The sequence below is a fragment of the Vigna radiata genome, chromosome 4 (assembly GCF_000741045.1).
Source record: "Vigna radiata var. radiata cultivar VC1973A chromosome 4, Vradiata_ver6, whole genome shotgun sequence".
NCBI classification, from domain to species: domain Eukaryota; kingdom Viridiplantae; phylum Streptophyta; class Magnoliopsida; order Fabales; family Fabaceae; genus Vigna; species Vigna radiata.
This window is the reverse complement of record NC_028354.1, coordinates 19,683,652-19,701,389: the sequence shown is the minus strand read 5'-3', so window position 1 is coordinate 19,701,389 and position 17,738 is coordinate 19,683,652. Positions and strand designations below refer to the sequence as shown.

At 32.6% G+C, this 17,738-nt stretch overlaps 2 protein-coding genes across 5 annotated transcripts; both read left to right on the top strand.

Moving 5' to 3' along the window:
- Nucleotides 1-4,572: 4,572 nt before the first annotated feature.
- Nucleotides 4,573-8,026, top strand: LOC106758210 (subtilisin-like protease SBT1.1). 4 transcript variants are annotated; one of them, XM_022780087.1, is made up of 3 exons: nucleotides 5,021-5,046; nucleotides 5,161-5,212; nucleotides 5,519-8,026. In XM_022780087.1, the coding sequence occupies exon 3, from the start codon at nucleotides 5,524-5,526 to the stop codon at nucleotides 7,831-7,833; it is 2,310 nt and encodes a 769-aa protein (XP_022635808.1). In that variant the 5' UTR covers nucleotides 5,021-5,046; nucleotides 5,161-5,212; nucleotides 5,519-5,523; the 3' UTR covers nucleotides 7,834-8,026. The 4 variants fall into 4 exon arrangements, with proteins under 4 accessions (XP_022635807.1, XP_014496644.1, XP_022635808.1 ...); XM_022780086.1 differs by lacking the exons at nucleotides 5,021-5,046; nucleotides 5,161-5,212 and adding an exon at nucleotides 4,573-4,655; XM_014641158.2 differs by lacking the exon at nucleotides 5,161-5,212 and having other exon boundaries at nucleotides 4,957-5,046.
- A 1,417-nt stretch (nucleotides 8,027-9,443) lies between these two features.
- LOC106758563 (phospholipase D gamma 1) lies at nucleotides 9,444-17,550 on the top strand. Its single transcript, XM_014641482.2, has 10 exons — nucleotides 9,444-11,713; nucleotides 12,425-12,538; nucleotides 13,084-13,278; nucleotides 13,637-13,885; nucleotides 13,970-14,038; nucleotides 14,153-14,300; nucleotides 14,984-15,132; nucleotides 15,808-15,987; nucleotides 16,368-16,565; nucleotides 17,060-17,550. Exons 1-10 carry the CDS (start codon nucleotides 10,007-10,009, stop codon nucleotides 17,351-17,353), a joined length of 3,303 nt encoding a protein of 1,100 aa, XP_014496968.1. The 5' UTR covers nucleotides 9,444-10,006; the 3' UTR covers nucleotides 17,354-17,550.
- Nucleotides 17,551-17,738: the final 188 nt, after the last annotated feature.

Here is a 17,738-nt window from a genome sequence, read left to right as displayed (position 1 = left end):
TGTGAGTTGAATGGTTGTGTGTGACTGAGGAACGAATTGAGGTTAAGTGTATTAATTTGGTTAAATTGACTTAGGAATGTTTTATAACTAAAATGTGTTTTCTGAGCTTATAAAGGGATAAAAACACTAGTTATAGCCAATAAGACAAATTGATGTATTTGTTAGGTTTTATGAATTATATAGATTGGTTGGAAGAGTTAATTAATTATTAAACAAAAAATAAAAATAAAAATCCAAAAAACTTAAGTTGTTCTACTCAATAGTTGAGCCTTATGAAAAGTTCTTTAGGATTTATATTGTTAGGCGAGTAAAACTCTTCGAGCGAAAAACATTTTATTAAAAATCTAGAGAGTTTATAGTAGTTTGTTAAAATAATTTACTTAGTTCTTCTCTCACTACTTGGCCATTGGATGAATCAATTTTTTCATTGAAATTAATTTTATAAAAATTGAGAAAGTTAGACAAGACTAGTTGAGTAAGTATACTCAAAAGGTAACTTATCGAGTAAATGAGAATATAAGTTGGTAGGTTTGAAGTTTTTAAAACTTCCAAAGTTGTGTTTTTGGACAAACTCGTATAATTGTTAAGCAAGAGAGAAAGATTTTGTACAAAAATCAACACTTTAAAATTTTGAGATGAAAATGTATTAATGTGTGGTTGAATGTAATCAATATATATATATATATATATATATATATATATATATATATATATATATATATATATATATATATATAAATGTGTAAACTAAGACATGTCTCATAATCTATGAAAATTTAATATACTGTTATTTCCAAATAAACAATACTATGCTAAGTGATTTTATAATGTACATTAAATGAGGATTGTTTGACGAAATTATTTTAACTTAATAATTTAATTCACTACATTTGAGTTGTGGTGTGAAAAAGAATCACATCTCATAGTTCTCCTATCACATGAAGACTTAATCTTATCTTTAAAAGGTGATTTTATGTAAGTGAATAGTCACATTATATGTGTCAATTCTTTGAATTAACTTTAATATACAAACCATCTAAAGTAAAGTTAAATCATAGTAATAATTTGATTTATTTATAATATCTTTTAATAAATATTAGCTTATTTTGTTTGTATGATTTCTAGTTATGACAATATGTAACTCTAAATTACAATTATTTTATTTATTAAATTTCTATTTTTATAATTAATATTTCTTTATTTTAGCGAGAAATGTAACCGTTTTAAATTAATATAAAGAATAATTTTGACACAATATTATTTGAAATTTAATTTATATCTATAATTTGAAAGTTAATAATCTCTTTAACAGGCAGAGTCACTCAGAAACAAATTTAAGAATTTGATGTTTTATTTTTTTTCAGTCTCTTTTTGTTCTTGTCTAATGTAATTTGAAGAAGAGAGAGAAAAGCGAAAAAGACAGCACATGTAAACTAGAACATAGAAATAGCGAGATACCCGAAACTTGTTTTTGTGTCTATAAATAATTCGACAAGAGTTTTAATTTGAATTTGAATTATTATGAGAACATAGCTGTTTATGGACCATACACCAACAAACCTATTACTCTATCACCCAAACCCATTTATTCGACTTTCTTCGGACAAACCTATTGTTAAAAAATTAGATAATAATTATTTTACAATATTTAATATCATCTATGTGTCATTCTGTGATTGATAAATAGTGATGTTTATGATTATTATTATTGATTGTAGAGTAATTTTAGACCAATCACATAATCACACACAGATAACATTCAAATGTTGTCAACAAAATATTTTCTAACTATCATTATCCTAAAAAATTAGGGTCACTAGGCTAAACTATTAATCAATTTTTATTTTAATTTTATAGTAATTCATTTTCTAAAGGTTAATGCTGTGTTTTTATGTAGGTCAGGAAATATATTTACCATGCAAATGACACACAAAAAATTAAAGAGAAATGATATACAAAACATATCAATTTTTTAGTTACATATTATATTAGATTTGTGAATTACTTTACGAGAGAGACGAATGAATTTGAGGATATTCTAGTATTGTTTGGATTAAAAATATTGAATAAAAAAAATGATTTGAAGAATTTTTTTTAAATTTGTAAATGATGATATGAATACGATAAATTAAAAAAAAATGTTTTAATCGATAAAAATGTATGATTATTAATTTATTTTTGTAAAATTTTAATATAAATTTAAATTTAAGTAGCTAAAACTATATTAAAATGAAATTGAATTTTTATTAATAAAAAAATTAAAATTATAAAGATAAAATTAAAATTTATAAAATAAATTTTAAATATATTTTCTTAAATAACAATTTGTATATTATAATTTTAATTATTGTCCATATAGCTAAAATAGACAAAAAAAAATTATGCAGTTAAAATTAACAGAGAATATAATTTTAAATAAATATTGAATTAAAAAATTAGTAATATTATTAATTAATTAATTTTGTCATTATTAAATATAAAGTGACATGCATGGGTCAGTTTTATGAAGAATCTCAAATGTGCATATGGGCTGTTGCAGAAAAAAGAAAAAAGAAAACCAAGGACATGATGGTAATAAATGAGATTATTTTTTACACACGTTCTATGACCGATATTTTTTCTTACTAGCATAAAATATTTTATTAGTTATTTCATTCTTAAATTGTATAACTGTTTTCTATGATTTTTTTGAGAATATATTTTTCATAAATTCAAAACATTTTTTATTTTAATAATAATTAAAAATAATCTTTGCTTTTTATTATCATATAAGATATAAAGGTCACATTTTCCACTAGTTAAAATAACATAGAATACTATTAAAATAATAAATAAAAAGTATTATCTTTTTTTTTCATTTATTTATATTTTTATGTTCTTTATTTTTCTTTTTTCTTCCTTCTCTTTTAATTTACTATAAATAATGTTACTTTCCACCATCTTTTTCATTCTTTTTTTCTTTTCTATTCTTCAAAGTGTTGTTTGGTGAATTAATGTGGAGAGAGATCTTAGTGGTGAAAATATGCAGTTCAACCATCACATGATCGAACTGCACGTATTTAACTTTTCTCGTACCCCATACCATGATAATTAAAGTTTCTGCGATGCCCTCTTCTACACGTACATGATCATTTACATTTAATGTGTCTCCATTTCAATGCTACAGTTTTTCTTAATTATGAACTCCAACATGTTCAGATAAACAAAAGGAAAAAAAGAGGTAAAAGGGTGCCTTAAATTGGACTCAAAGTACAAAACCACACAATGATCACTAAATAGAACAGCCATAATGGTTTGATATCAGAGAATTCTTGAATGCATCTTGCACAGCACTTGAGGTCTGAAACTGGTGGTCCCTTAACAGAATTGAGCCTTTCATAGCTGAAATGTACTACTCAGAAAACATTGGCAGAGTAATAGGTATCATGAACACTCTGTGGCATTGCCAATAGCATGAACTTGTGCATAGTATCTGTGACATTTGCAGCAGTATGAATGAACACTAGCCGTGACATTGGCAATAATGTGAATTCGGGTGTGACACCAACAATAATTATGAAACCAGCTTTGAAAAGAAATGTGAACATGTTAACCAAAACCTTCAATTCATTACTGGTCTCACCTTAAGAGGATCTGTGGCCTCAAACCAAACTACCACGTGATTCGACCAACTTGGAATAAATGAGCAGGGCCGTCTTATGAAATCCCTTGATCTGTTACGTAGCTGTGCTGCAACAATGAATGTTCATGAAATCCTTTCTTATGTTCATATTGGTCTATGGTTTTAGGTGTGCATTTATCAGTATTATAAGCCAAAAGATAAGATAATTAATGACTTTATTGCTGTTATTCTATAGTTTCTCATAACCACTTGAAACATTAACGAACCGAGGCAGTGAATACAAAATGGAGTAACAAATAATAAATAGACATGACCAAACATGAGGCTTTCTGAATGTCAGACATCATATCACAAGCAAAACATATTTCCAAAGAGGTTGTGTTGAAAATCTTATGTTGACCAGAAATAAGTTGAAATTACGTATATAAATAGATGTAAACTTTTCCTATAAATTGATTTTATAAAGTTGAGTTCAACTTAAAATTCACCTTTTAATATGATATTAAAGTTTTTAAAAACTTTATCAAAGTTATATTTATTGTTTGTCAGACATATTGTGTCGTCACCTGTTATCATGAACTAAACTATCTCTAAATATATAGTCTCATATTCAAGATGTATAAGTCTCATAGTGAAAATTATGTTAAAGTCAACTTAAAGTTCGTTCATCAATAAGATTTATTATTTGTTAGGTTTATTGTGTCGTCTAACATCGATAAATATCCTTAATATATATAGTTAAAACTCAAAATACATATAATCTTGAGATAACTTGCAAAAAAGTATTCATACTCATAATGTTGTCTGATCCATGTGTTTACAGATGCCATAAATAAGACACAAAAAGATTCTGAAAAGGGAAAAGTGTGGCAAAGGAAGAACCGAAAGCAGGTTATATATAAAGTTATACAGACTGAAAAAGTTACTTCTATATTTGATAACCAACACCTCTTATACATGGGTGCTATTAAATTCAAGTATGTGGTTGACTTGCATCAACTACATACTAAAAGCACTTCACAAAAAAGAAAAAGTGAGTACTTAGTTTCATGCATGTTAGGCCATAGTGAAAAAGAAAAAAACTATATATTTTCTTTGATCTTCCATTTACCTTGCTGTTAGATATTTCTGCATTGCAGTCTTTTTTATTATGAGACTTTGTCACACTGAGTTTAATTCCTTTTATGTTTATTTTATCATTTGTATACTTATTCTATCTTTTTTATATACATATTTTTAAAATTTGTATTAACATATCCATACCTAAATCATTGACAAATTCTGTATCTGATACTCATAATCCGGTACTGCGTGAAACGTGTCAATGGCATACAGTTAGATTTGTTTTTGCTCCTCCATTTCTATATATATCTTTGGATTGAGGTCATCTCATTCAGAGTCTGCATTGTTGAAGTAGAAGAAAGGTAAGGAAAGATGAACTCTTTTCTGTAGTTGCGATGAGCATATACATAAAGTTAAAACTTAAACTTCTACTCATTTCACTGCTGATTCAATCTTTGATGTGAAAACTTTTTCAGCATTTCATATTGCATTAGCTTTTTTCGTGATCTTGTACTAATCCCAGCACAGGTACAGTCTACACAACCTCACTTCAATCTTCTGTGATTTCTATCTCACTGCATTGTATAGTTTGCATACAGAAATAGGTAAAACTTACCTTCAGTTATCTAGATTCCTAAAGTACACAATATTTTAATGTCAGAGGTTTGCAGCTAGAAACTGTCTCTTAGGAAGAAAAATGTAACAGAAAGAAGTAGTGAAGAAAACTAATCCGTAGAAGCTTGGAAATAGTGTAACATTGTTTCATGTTTTAATTATTCTTGAATTGAAGATTAACAGCCATGAAGTGTCAATCCCTTTCTTCATTTTTTGCAGGCATCATGATCTTTAGAACACTTGTCCTATTTCTGGCTTTTATGGTGGCAAATTCAACAGCTCTTGCGGATCAACAAACATATATAGTTCACATTGACAAGACTAAGATCAGAGCCTCAATTCATTCTCAAGACAGCTCAAAGCCATGGTTTGAATCCATCATTGATTTTATTTCTGAAGCTGCAACGCAAGAAGACGGAGAAGAAGAGATTTTAGCCCCTCAACTCCTTTATGCCTATGAAACCAGCATGTTTGGTTTTGCTGCCCATCTTTCCAAGAAACACCTCAAATACTTGAATCAAGTTGAGGGTTTCCTCTCAGCCATACCTGATGAACTATCAACACTCCACACAACGTACAGCCCACAGTTTCTTGGCCTGAGGAGTAGAAGAGAACTTTGGACTGCTTCTAACTTGGCCAATGATGTGATCATTGGGGTTCTTGATTCAGGAATATGGCCTGAACACACCAGTTTCCAAGACTCAGGTTTGTCCCCAGTGCCTTCTCATTGGAAAGGTGTTTGTGAGAAAGGCACTAAGTTCTCTTCCTCAAATTGCAACAAGAAGCTTATTGGTGCAAGAGCCTATTTCAAGGGGTATGAAAAATATTTTGGAAAAAAAATCAATGAAACAGTGGATTACCTTTCTCCAAGAGATTCCCAGGGGCATGGAACACACACTGCCTCAACTGCAGCAGGTGATATGGTGAAAAATGCCAACTTTCTTGGCCAGGCTAGAGGTACAGCAACTGGAATGAGGTATACTTCTAGAATTGCAGCTTATAAAGTATGCTGGTCTTCTGGTTGTACTAATTCTGATGTATTAGCTGCTATGGACCAAGCAGTTTCTGATGGGGTTGATGTGTTGTCACTCTCTTTAGGGAGTATTCCCAAACCTTTTTACAGTGATAGTATTGCCATAGCTTCATTTGGGGCAACCCAGAAAGGGGTTTTGGTTGCTTGCTCCGCAGGCAATTCAGGCCCTTTTCCATCAACGGTTGGAAATGGTGCTCCATGGATCATGACAGTTGCTGCTAGCTCCACCGACCGAACCTTTCCAACAAAAGTAAAACTTGGGAATGGACAAATTTTCAAAGGGTCATCTTTATATCAAGGTAAGAAGACAACCCAAATGCCCCTTGTGTATGGCAAATCAGCAGGTGCAACCAAGGAAGCACAGTATTGCACTGGAGGCTCCCTTGATCCAAAGCTTGTGCATGGGAAAATAGTTGCTTGTGAAAGAGGAATAAATGGTAGAACTGAGAAAGGAGAGGAAGTGAAAGTGGCAGGTGGGTCTGGAATGATTCTTCTCAACAATGAATACCAAGGAGAAGAGCTTTTTGCTGACCCTCATATTCTGCCAGCCACATCCTTGGGGGCTTCTGCAAGCAAGATTATCAGAAGCTATAGTGAATCTGTTAAAAAACCAACAGCTTCAATTTCCTTTATGGGGACAAAGTTCAGGGACCCTGCACCAGTGATGGCAGCATTTTCTTCAAGAGGACCAAGTTTAGTGGGATCAGATGTGATTAAGCCTGATGTGACTGCACCTGGTGTGAACATTTTGGCTGCTTGGCCACCCAAAATTAGCCCAAGCTTTCTCAAGAGTGACAAAAGAAAAGTATCATTCAACATACTTTCAGGTACTTCAATGTCTTGTCCTCATGTCAGTGGCATAGCAGCACTGCTCAAGTCTTTGCACAAAGATTGGTCCCCTGCAGCCATTAAATCTGCTCTCATGACTACTGCATACACATTGAACAACAAAGGAGCTCCAATTTCAGACATGGCTTCTAATGACTCACCATTGGCTACTCCCTTTGTATATGGTTCAGGCCATGTTAACCCTGTAAGTGCTTCTGATCCAGGGTTAGTGTATGATATCAGCACCAAAGACTACTTCAATTATCTTTGCAGCATAAACTATACTTCTTCCCAGATTGCTTTATTATCAAGAAGTAACTTAGTATGTTCTAGAAAAGCAGTTCTAAAAGCTGGTGACTTGAACTACCCTTCATTTGCTGTTCTATTTGGCAGAAGTTCCTTTAATTCTAGTGTGACATACAGAAGGGTTGTCACAAATGTTGGAAAATCCCGAAGTTCTTATGCAGTTAAAGTGGAACAACCGAATGGAGTTTCAGTTAGTGTTGAACCAAGGAAATTGAAGTTTGAAAAACTGGGTCAGAAATTAAGCTATAATGTGACATTTTTGGCAACTGGAGGAGGTAAAATTGCTGGTAGTTCATCATTTGGGTCACTGATTTGGGTATCTGACAGATATAAAGTTACAAGTCCTATAGCAATAACCTGGCAATAGTGAAAATCTTTGTGAAGGATAGTGTTTGGCTTAATAATCAGAGTTTATTGGTAACTTATTACATTCTTCTTGTAAGTTCTATCATATAGGGAAATTTACGTTGCTTCTTGCTAATTTAATTGTTTTGAATATTGTTTTAGTATATGCATTTATCCATTTTATAATCATCAATGTAATCCTACATTTTTTAATAGGCTCTAAATTCTCTTATGCATGTTCTTGTATGAAAATTTCTTCAAGTTCGTTTCCTACATTGTTGAGGTCAAGAACAGATGAAAAATAATATATATATATATATATCCTAACATGTATTAATATTTGTTTGAAGCTTTCTAAAAATGATATATTTATTTACTACAAATAATGCTTTTGTTAATGTACACACTTAGACCGCGTTTTAGAAAAGAAAAAAAAAAACTATATTGTTGGAAATGGCAATCATGAATAATAAAAAATATTGCTAAATGCATTTGTATAAAACCGGATCGAGATGGTGTGATCTCTCGTGGCTCAGCTGGATCCATGATTAAGATTTGTATTAGAATAATCAGAAGATTGATATTAAGATTAATACACTCTAAATATTTCAAAACTATATATAACCTATCTCGTGTAGATTCATTTGAGTAAAAGTTTATAAAAACAATATAAATGGATACTATTTATGAGATAGAACAGTTTATTTATTTATTACCTTATGTATTATATACACACATTTTTCTTTAAAAAATCTTTATAATTTATAATTTATTAGTATGTTAAATGATTTCATAAAGTTAGTTTGTCAAGTTTCTTTCTTCAAAAATTTGTCAAAATTCATTGTCAAGGAAACATGATTCCTTTTTTAAAATGTTTTAAAATATTAATCAAACATGAGAAATAGTTTATATTTATATCCTTAAAAAGTTTAAAAGATTCTTTCATAAGTATCTCTTTAACATGATATATAAAAAAAAAAATCCTACTACCACATTTAATATATAGTTCTATATTAGTCAGTAATCAAAGGTTAAAACAATAAATATATATATATATATATATATATATATATATATATATATATATATATATATATATATATTCTTTCTTTTACCTTTTTAGAGATGTTTTTCTAAAAAACAAAAGCGTAATAATATAAAGATTCTAAGACGATATTTTTCTTTTACTTTTTTAGAGATGTTTTTCTAAAACAAAAACGTAATAATATACAGATTCTACATAAGACAATATTTTACATATAACCATGTTAATTAATAAATTTGATATTAAAACATTAATAGTCAACAATTTTATAACAATCTAAGTGATTCATAATTCAATCCAATACTATTAATCTATTTATACAAACTTGTATTTTAGTTCATGAAATATTAAAGCAAAATAAACAATATTTCATATATATTATGTTTGATTTTAATATATCACTTGACAAAATCATTATTTCAAAAATATTATGTTTAATTTTAATGATATCATTTGACAAAATACCATACCATTAGTAGTAAACAACTTTATAAAAATCCAAATGGTACATAGTTGAATCCACAGTCATTAAACTATTGATACAAACTTCAATTCTAGTTCATAAAATATTAAAACGAAAGAAAAACACCGTTTATTACTAAAGCAAGTTATTATTTTTCTAATCCCACAAGTTCCGTTGTTGTTGTTTTTCATTGTCGTGTTAAACAAAGTTTAACATTTCTTCTCAGGTGTGTAAGACCATGGTAACATCCAATAAAAAATGCCCAGGTGGAAAGACGACATTTTTAACTTGGAAAGCTGAAAAAAACGTAATAGTAGGTAGGTATATTGAATAACGCGCCATGCTAGCATTCCAGGTGGACTTTCATTGCCTGAATCTTTCTTCTTCGACTTCTTCTTCGTTACAAAGGTAAAAAGGTTCTCCCTTTCAGCTGGGTTTATTCATTTCATCCAATACCCTCCAAAATTTTCATCACCTACAGTCTCATCCTTCCATTACAGCAATTCACTTTTCTCCCTTTTTAAATCTCTATCTGCTGTATCGATTCAAATTTAATTGCCTCAATTCTTGTTTGATCGGCTCCAATTTGATTTTTTGCTGTCTTTTTACATTATCCTTTTGTGTTGAGAATCAAATTGGGATTTTAGCAACAGTATTATCTCTCGCAAGAGTGATAATTTCTGTGTGATGGATAACTATGGATCATCTTCTCCATACCGGTATCCAATCCCATATGGGTACCCTCCCAACCCTCATCAACCATACCCTCCTCCTCCAGTTTCAGCTCCTGATCCATATGCACAAGCTCCTTATCCTTCATATCCTTACCTTTCTTCACATTCCTTCAACTATTCTCACCATGGACCTCCTAGACCTTCTTCACATTCTGGCCATTTTGAGTATTCTTATCCTCCTAACGCCATGGATTTTTCTCACCCTCCTCCACCATCTTATGCTCCTCCTCCCACTTATCCTTATCCCTACCATGTGCCTCCACCAAATCATGGCTCTCCCGGGCCTCCCCCTTTTCACCAGCCCAGTTACCAATATGGTTCACCTCAATACCATTATCCACCAAAAGAGTCCTATTCGCCGCCTCCTGATATCCATTCCGGCACCAATAGCTTCTCTAGTCCCTATTGGCAGGATGATACAAGCACTGCTGAAGGAGGTAAAGTGTCACAAAGTAGTGACAATTCCATTTCCATGCATTCTCAGGGTTCTTCTTACCCAGCTTTGGATGATCTTATGAGCAATGTTAGGTTGTCTGATGGCCAACCAACTGCTCCTGCATCACCTCCTGCGCCTGCAGGGCATCCGCTTATGCATTCTATTTCAGTTCCTAAGTTGCAACAGAAGAAGGAGGAGTTTTATGGATATTCTAATAACTCCTTCTCAGGGTGGGGATCCTCCTATCCCACTCGGATGAATTCTTCTAGTCTTTCAGATTTTTCTGGCTCATTTAACGAATCAGTGTATGGTGAGCGTTTGCAGATTGTTCCAGTGCAGAATAAAGGGTCCTTGAGAGTTTTGCTCCTCCATGGAAATTTAGATATATGGGTCCATGAAGCCAAGAATCTTCCAAATATGGACATGTTTCACAAAACTTTAGGTGATGTGTTTGGTAAATTGCCTGGTGGTGTGAGCAATAAAATTGAAGGAACTATGAATAAGAAGATTACTAGTGATCCTTATGTATCGATTTTAGTATCCAATGCTGTAATTGGGAGGACTTATGTCATTAGCAACTCTGAAAACCCTGTTTGGTGGCAACATTTCTATGTTCCTGTCGCACATCATGCTGCAGAAGTACACTTTCTTGTTAAAGACAGTGATATTGTGGGTTCACAGCTCATTGGCATTGTGGCAATTCCAGTGGAGCGAATATACTCAGGAGAAACAGTTGAAGGATTTTTCCCTATCCTGAATAATAATGGGAAGCCGTGTAAGCAAGATGCTGTCCTGAGGCTATCCATTCAGTACATACCTATGGAGAAACTGAGCATTTATCACAAAGGAGTTGGAGCAGGGCCTGAATACGTGGGGGTTCCTGGAACATATTTTCCTTTGAGGAAAGGTGGAACTGTTACTCTGTATCAAGATGCTCATGTTCCAGATGGAAGCCTCCCTAATGTGTTGCTTGACAGTGGGATGTACTATGCGCATGGAAAGTGTTGGCAAGATATCTTTGACGCCATAAGTCAAGCTCGGCGTTTGATTTATATTACAGGTTGGTCAGTGTGGCACAAAGTAAGGTTGATTAGGAATGCTGCTGGTTATTCTCCAGATTATACCTTGGGTGATCTTCTGAGGTCAAAATCACAGGAAGGAGTAAGAGTGCTTCTGCTTATCTGGGATGATCCTACATCAAGAAGCATTTTAGGTTATAAAACAGTAAGTAAAACAACCTTTTCTGTTACATATCTCTGCATTGCCATGCTTCGACTGGCTTGTAGGATTTTATTAGCAATTGTATTCACACATGCATATTCTTGCTTTGTGTTGTTGTTGGATAAACCTTTTATATTTTTTTGGACTTTGCAACTTTGAATTGAAGAAATGAAAAGAATTAGATTTTGGCAATGAACCGTTGTTGAAGAGAGAGTCATATACTACTTGTTGGGCAAGTGAGCAACAAAGGGGGATACTGATTCCTTAACCCATTTTTCTTGGTTACTAGTTTCATAACTATTAGTAGAGTTGTTTAACCTTCCGTTGGCTGATGGTGGCCTTAAATAAATCAGAGTTTAATATTTGTAGAACTTGTATACATTTCGACTTGGGACATTTTATACCTTGGGTTGTCTTGTTGTGTAACTAGGATCCTGTGACTAAAATCTGTCTTGAGAGTCACACTAAACTTGATAGTTGACCGGGCAATGCTTTTGACTAGAATAGATGGTAATATAACTAAATCAAGTGACCCGACAATCCATTCTCTCATCCTCTTCCTTGATACTTTTTCATGTGTGACAACAATGTTTACTTTATTTCAGGTAAGATAAAGATTACTGTGTGAATATTTATTTTATCAATAATGAATATATTATTTCTGATTTTCCCTTTAAGCCTTAGTTTTGAGACACTCATGGACTTTATGTTTAGGATGGTGTCATGGCAACTCATGATGAGGAAACTCGACGATTTTTCAAGCACACTTCAGTTCAAGTGCTTCTTTGTCCTCGCAGTGGTAAACGACATAGCTGGATCAAGCAAAAGGTTTTGTTTTGACAACTACTTTTCTAATTGAAATATATATTTTTTAGTTTATGCTCAAATGTCTACGGACAGTGCTGGAGTGTTGTTTCTCTTTGATCTCATTCTTTTGGACATTGCAATTTTGGGACTTAAACAAAAATATTGATTTACTGCTGATAATGTGATCAAATTTGGTAGATTCCTGAATTATACAGTGGCACAATTGTGAATGTGATGATTGGACTGGATTTAATATGCCGAGTCTGCAAGTGTACTATCTGCATACTTGTTGATGATAAATTAGTCAAATGCATTTACTTATTGACTACAGCTCATGTGCTCTATGTTATCTACCAATTAGTCAGCACATTGAACAATTGGAACCCCATAAAGTGCTCCATGTTCTGTGAGAAATGAAACTAAAAACTTCATGGGCCATACCTTTGGACAGCATTTGATTTTGAAGCCGTTATATATGCTTTTTGTTTTGTTGGATCTCTTGGTATGTTACCACAACTACAATTTTGGTTTCAAATTTCAGCATTGAATTTTTGTCTTTTTATTAGGAAGTTGGAACGATATATACACATCATCAGAAAACTGTTATTGTGGATGCTGATGCTGGAAGTAATAGAAGAAAAGTGATAGCATTTGTTGGTGGACTTGATTTGTGTGACGGGCGATATGATACTCCCCACCACCCTATTTTTAGATCATTGAATACAGATCATAAGGATGACTACCACAACCCCACTTTCACGGTAATCTCTATTTCAGATTCCATTGTTGATCAATGAAAGTTAGCTACTGTTTTCTATCATTTTCTTGATATGATATGCAAAGAATGAATCAAAGCAGCTGTAAAAAAACATTTTCCATTTTTTTATAAGAAAGATAATTTTTCATCACTACAGTTATATAGTTACTTATATTCAAGTACCCTAATTGCACAACTGGAATTTATCAATAAAGCCACAGTTTTTGGAGGAAATGTTCAGCGGTATATTTATATCATGGTGGAATTTGTAGCTAGAAATCTGCTAGGTGCAATTTCTAACTATTATTATTTGAAATACGCAGACCAATTAATTGCTATAACAAGAGTAAATTTCATGACAGGGTAATGTTGGTGGTTGTCCTCGGGAGCCATGGCATGATTTGCATTCTAAAATTGATGGTCCAGCAGCTTATGATGTTTTAACTAACTTTGAGGAGCGCTGGTTAAAAGCTTCAAAACCTCACGGGATTAAAAAGTTGACTACTTCATACGATGATGCTTTGCTAAGGTTGGAAAGAATTCCAGATTTTATTGGCATCAATGATGCTCCAAGTGTTGGTGAAGATGATCCTGAAGTTTGGCATGTTCAGGTAATTAATTATCTAATAATGCTAAGCAATTATTTTCTAGGTTGCTCTAAAATGAAATTATTGAATGTTTACCTTGGAATGTAGATATTTCGTTCAATTGATTCAAATTCGGTTAAGGGATTTCCGAAGGATCCAAAAAATGCAACAAGCAAGGTGAATGAGAAGCCTGGTTTTCAATATTTCTTTTTTAGACTTGGTATACCCATCAAACTTTGATAAACTTGTGCTATATGTACTGTGGAATTAATGATTTTTGTATTTTGCCAGAATCTAGTATGTGGAAAGAATGTGCTGATTGACATGAGCATACATACAGCATATATTAAGGCCATTCGTGCTGCGCAACATTACATTTATATAGAGAATCAATATTTTATCGGCTCTTCATACAATTGGAGTCAACATAAAGACCTTGGTATGGAACTCCTCTATGAGTAATTGTTGCTTATAATTGCATCTAACACTATTCTGGAAATTGTGTAGAACATAAAAAAACACAGTTTATCAACTTTGAGGTGGATAAATCATCCTGAACCAGAATCAATCTCGGAGAATTGATCTTTAACTAATTTAATCGAATAGACTGTGCATTATGTAATAGAAAAACAATCTTTCAGATGTGCAGCATGTCACTTGGATTATACAGCAAAGGCTCTAGAAGTAACACAAGTATATTACAACTACTAGATCATATTATGTTGACTTGGACATTTTCAACTGCTGTTTGTTTTACTAATTTCAAGTCGAAGGGGGAAAATGTATATTTCTGAATGACCAATCTGTACATTGGCTTCACAGATTATAGGCCAAGGCTTATGATTAGTTTCGTAAGGTAGGGGTGAGTTACAAGAACAGATAGAATTGGCCCTGATGAAATAAAATAAACAGCTAAATGTTCAATTTGAGCATTGTTTTAGGCTTTACAGAAAAAACTCGTTTAAAAATAAATTATAGGAATGCCCATGGCAAGCCTCTAACAACTGTATCTTTTATGCGTTCTCAACCACTTATTAGACGAATAAGGATAAAACATTGTCAATGAGGTGCCACAAATTTATTTTGAAACACTTTCATATGTTATTTTTCTTGCTTTGGCAGGTGCTGATAACTTAATCCCAATGGAAATTGCTCTAAAGATTACTGAAAAGATAAAAGCACATGAAAGATTTGCAGTGTATATTGTTATTCCCATGTGGCCGGAAGGAGTTCCAACAGGGGCTGCAACGCAAAGGATTCTATTTTGGCAGGTATGATTCCCAAGTTTCTACTTTTGGAAAAGATTTGATTGAACTATTGAATTGGTTTTAATTTGAAATTGTTCACTTTTACATCAAATTGTATGTCTGCTATATCACTATCGTGTCAGATAAATTTCGTAATCCATTCTTCTATTTTATGTGGTTCATGGTCGTTTTACTCAAGAAGGGTTATAATGTATTTTGTGTGAGTAACATTTTTTTAGTAAAAGGATTCCTGAAATGATTGCTTGTAATTGTGTGTTTTGTACATGCGTGAGTACTCTTATTTTAATAAAGAGATACAATAAGGAACACGATCAGAATATAATAATAAGAAATATTTGGTAAGACATTTCCCTATCAAATTATATCATATCTCCCTATTTAATTTAATCAAGTCACGTATATCTCTAATATAATCAAATTATATTTTTAAGATCCACTCAAGTTGGAACATATATGTCATAGGAGTCAAGCTTGTTACATATGCTATCAGCACAAGTACCCTCGAGAGACTTATTGAACATGTCAACCGATTGGTTGTTGGAGCTAACAAAGTCAATAATAAGAGTAAACTCCTACTGAAAACTTGTAATTGCCAAATGTTAACTGAAAAGGTTGTGACAGATGCTGATACTTGGTTATTGCATTTGTTGATATGAAATTATTTTCCTACTTTTGCAGAATAAAACAATGCAAATGATGTATGAGACCATTTACAAGGCTTTGGTTGAAGCAGGGCTTGAAGCAGCATTTTCTCCTCAAGATTATTTGAACTTTTTCTGTCTTGGTAATCGAGAGGCCATCAGTATGTATGATGATGTTGGTGTGACAGGATCTCCTCCCCCAGCAAATAGTCCTCAAGTATGTTTACTAACAACCCTTTTCCCTTGTTTCACTCTTCCCAAATGTATTTTTCTGCTACCATACCACATTAATTTTATGAATGTATTATGTGAAGCAAGGATTCCATATAGATTTCTCTAGTACCAAATGTAGATATTAGGGGGATAAATGCTTCCAGATAGGCGTTTAATATTTTACCATCTAAACTGCTCTCTGACAATCAGACCATAAGAAGTTTAATATATCAGATAGTACTCTAATGCTCTATCCAAGTTTCTTGATGATTTTTACTCACTTTCCAGACAGGTGTTTATGATGTTTTTATTCATTTTTTAAGGGCATGCAATCTTTATTTAGTGAATGCTCAAGTAAAACTTTTGTACGGGGTCTATTTTCAGGTGGCTAGCCGAAATAGCCGACGTTTCATGATTTATGTTCACTCAAAAGGCATGATAGTTGATGATGAATATGTGATATTGGGGTCTGCAAACATCAACCAGCGCTCCATGGAAGGAACAAGGGACAGTGAGATTGCAATGGGCGCCTATCAACCTCATTATACATGGGCAAAAGCACAAACTTATCCACACGGTCAAGTAAGTTTTTTACATTTGTTAGGTTTCTAGATAGAAGAAACCAGCAAAACCATTGCAAACACCTAAACTCACTGAATAGATCTTGTATTATTGATTCTATACAACGTGAATGCATCCAAGGAACAATGTTCCCTTCACACAGGATGGCAATGATCCTGTCAATAATTCTCCAGAATATCCAAAAAAATCCCTGCATACAAAGACCCTCTAACTATATATAGAAAGTCTCATTCAACCGAACAACCCAAGTAACAACTACTTTTTTATATGTTTCCTCCCAACACACACATTACATATCCTATCAAGTAATGGGATTTTGCTTGATACAAATGAGATTTTGCATGCATATTCTGACTCTGGTATACTTATGTTCAAAAAGATAATGATAAAATAGTATTGTTTGATTTGATTTTTCAGCAAATACTTTATTGAATCCATTAACATGTAATCATGCATAACCTGAAATCAATACTTTGTGAATATCTGTTATGTAGATCCATGGATATAGGATGTCCCTTTGGGCAGAACATACAGGAACAATTGAGGACTGCTTCTTGCAACCTGAGAGTCTTGAATGTGTAAGTAGGATTAGAGCAATGGGAGAAATGAACTGGAAACAATTTGCAGCAGATGAAGTAACAGAGATGAGAGGGCATCTACTGAAATACCCTGTAGAAGTTGATAGAAAGGGCAAGGTTAGATCACTTCCAGACCAAGAAGAGTTCCCTGATGTGGGAGGAAAAATAGTTGGATCTTTTCTTGCCATGAAGGAGAATCTAACCATTTGATGAGTCCATTGGTTTTAGTTTTTCACATTCTGCTACCCAATAGGATAAGATGTGTGTAAATTACAACGTGGAAACAAATTTTGAAATGTATGATAGAGGAAGAAACAAATACCATTACCAACCCAAAACCCAACTAAATAAAGACACCACACTTGTACAAAGATCAGGGAAAGATGTATGGAAAAATGTTATAGTTACTGTGATTTTTCAAGGATGTCACAACAGTACTGTCTCTGTTTCACTAGTTTAAGGTTACTGCACATATAATAACGTAAAATATACTATTTTTTGAAACAATAAATAACCTCACTCGTTCTATAAATACATTGTTTTGAATAAGAAATAGAAAATAATTTATTGGAGGACATATCAGAAGGAAAAAAAA